The 2,787-nt window shown below is 39.3% G+C and overlaps 1 protein-coding gene across 1 annotated transcript; it reads right to left on the reverse strand.

Moving 5' to 3' along the window:
• Nucleotides 1-284: 284 nt before the first annotated feature.
• LOC132115134 (uncharacterized) lies at nucleotides 285-2,446 on the reverse strand. The gene is made up of 3 exons (XM_059523536.1): nucleotides 2,144-2,446; nucleotides 1,557-1,750; nucleotides 285-1,523 (listed from the first exon to the last, which is right to left on the reverse strand). Exons 2-3 carry the CDS (start codon nucleotides 1,731-1,733, stop codon nucleotides 483-485), a joined length of 1,218 nt encoding a protein of 405 aa, XP_059379519.1. The 5' UTR covers nucleotides 1,734-1,750; nucleotides 2,144-2,446; the 3' UTR covers nucleotides 285-482.
• Nucleotides 2,447-2,787: the final 341 nt, after the last annotated feature.

The raw sequence follows: 2,787 nt of genomic DNA on the forward strand, positions 1-2,787 counted from the left end.
TTTTTACATTGAAACTTGAAGAAAAAAATATAGCCCGACCTACCGACCGTTTTTTTTTAATTACTGTTACTGCAAACAAAAATATTTTTAAGGATGGCCTTACTGAAAATGTTTTAATACCTACGTATCTTAATGATTCTGTAAAATTGATTCTTTCTCTGCTGTATTCTGTGGTCTCTGTGGATACAATCAGTACAGAAACAGATAAGTCACTTAATGTATTTATTAAGCAGTTATATAAAAACTTGAGTCACAAACAGTTTAAAAAGGGATGTAAAAATATCAAAGCAAATTGTTCATTGAAAACAAAATAATTTTTGATTCATGCAATGTGGCCTGTCTTTATCATCTGCTAACATAAACCACAAATTCAACATCATTCATCAACTGTCCTACAAATCATCAAGGAATATACAATACACAACACCTCTTGCTTTGTACAACTTTTAACAAACGTTTTTACAAACCAGCTGATTTAGCAATCACTGCACAACACTTGGACACATGTTTGTAAGAGCACAGCAGACTGTGACAACTTTGTCCAAGAAAACCACAGTCTCACCCTCACATGGCAGAACCATATTTATGGGAATTTGAGAAGACAAAATTTTGTATTTATTCCGAACTTGACCAATAACTCTTTCCACGTGTATTCTGAGATGCGCAATGGATCTTGTTTCCTCCACATCTTTTGCATCCAATTGATGACGACCCTTTGTGAACGCTGGTATTTTCACTTCAGCACACATCAGTCCCACACTCTCCTTTATGTCAAAACCTCGATCTGCCAGTACCATGTCACCTGGAAGTAGTTTGTCTAGAAAACCACTGTCCTCTGTTATTCGTTTGTCACTTGTCCGTCCACCCCACCCTTTGGAGATGAAAGAAATTACTCCTTGTGGAGTAATGCCGATGAGGTATTTCAGTGTATGCCTGTGTTTGTAATTTGAAAATGTTTGTGCTCTTGCCTGAAGATTGGATGGTCTTTCTATAAAAATTTCAAAGCAGTCCACAATGGCATCAACACGATTTCCAAATGTCTCCGCAAACTGGCGTGGCATACTGACGCACAAACTCTCTCTGTCTGGCCAATGCACCAGTGGAGACAACCGTGAGTAGAGTACATTTAATGTGTCGTGAAATGCAGCACTAATAGTTACTCGGTGCACACCAAATAGATGGCTGATGTGCTGGATCGGCAGATCCAATCTTAGACCCATCAATGTGAGAAGGATCATTTGAAAAGGTGTCAACTTTCTTTTTCCCTGAGGCAGAAATGGCATTATATGGCACAGCAAAACCTGAAAAATGGCATATGTTGGAAGTCCAGTGTAATATTTTACCTTGCCATGTTCATTCTTCAAAAATTGCTCTGTCATTTTGCGCTTGTCGAGCTCTTGCTTCAGATGCCTGTTTTCCTCGAGCAGACGGTTAAGTTCAGCATGCGTAGATTTGCAGTGCACACATTTTTCTGCACTCTGAATATCAGGATTTTGTGCTGTGTCCTCTGCATCTAGTGGTACCTCCTCCACATCCTACTCTGCATCTTGCGCCACCTCCTCCGTGCTTTCTTCTTGTTCTTTCTCCTCCCCTTCCTTTCCTGGCCTCTTGCTAATTACCTGATGTTTGAGGTGTCTTCTTAACTGACGTGCAAACCTCTCTTTGTTCATCACTTTCACTTCATTGTGGCCCAGAAGCAAAGATGGTGCCCAGTCAGGATGAGTGTCCAGCATTTCAAATGCTGGTTGTCCTGTTAATACAGCAATTTTGTAGGTTATAGACAATTATGGACATCTTCATATACTTTCAACACACATACATATATACACACACACACATATATACATATACACATACATATATATATATATATATATGTATGTGTATATATATATATATATATATATATATATATATATATATATATATATATATATATATACACACACACACACACACACACACACACACACACACACACACACATACATAATTATGTTAGTAGAAACTGGACCAGAAGATAAACAAAAGCTAACACGTTAATTTAAAGTGATCTTGATAAAACTATTGACAGTGTGTGACATATACATATATATATATATACATATTTACATTTAGGTCAAAGTTAGACCAGAGAACTCACCTGACTGAAAATGCAGCGATCACACTCTCGCTGATGCAGGGATGTTTTGGAAAGTACATTTTTTTTTCTCCTGATTGCGGCAACCCACGCGATCCGGCGTCTTTTCGTCAGCTCCTCCACCTGCTTCCCTTGTTGTTTTTTCCAGGAAGGAAAGCTGAAAAAACGTATTCCGTTGTTCAGTTTCCTCCCTGAACGATCGTGTGACCTTCTATGGCAGTTCTTGATCTAGCAGTACTGACCAACCATATCGACGTTTATTAAAATCTCAACAGAAAATCCAAACACAGCCTCCAACACACGAATTCAAATCATAGACTGTATAAAAATATGGACATAGTGTCCGTGACGTCACCCGTAGACTACTGAAGAAAGTTTTTGAAGCCTAAAGTGTGTAGAGCGGGCCGTCGCCATCTTGGCAGCGCGTCACCGCGCGACTCTCCCGGACAATCAAAAATGGGCAAAAAGGCGGGAGCTAGTTGCTGTAGCCACGCCCACCTAGCGCGACGGCATTGTCAGCAGCGGCAATATCCCTGTCACTCAAGTGGCCACGCCCTTAATTATGCAGAACTTTAAGTCTTAATATAATTTATTATAGTGTTAATCGTACAATAGTCTCAAAGATAACATACTCTGTTCATGTTTTC

Source organism: Carassius carassius, chromosome 34, assembly GCF_963082965.1.
Source record: "Carassius carassius chromosome 34, fCarCar2.1, whole genome shotgun sequence".
Lineage (NCBI taxonomy): Eukaryota > Metazoa > Chordata > Actinopteri > Cypriniformes > Cyprinidae > Carassius > Carassius carassius.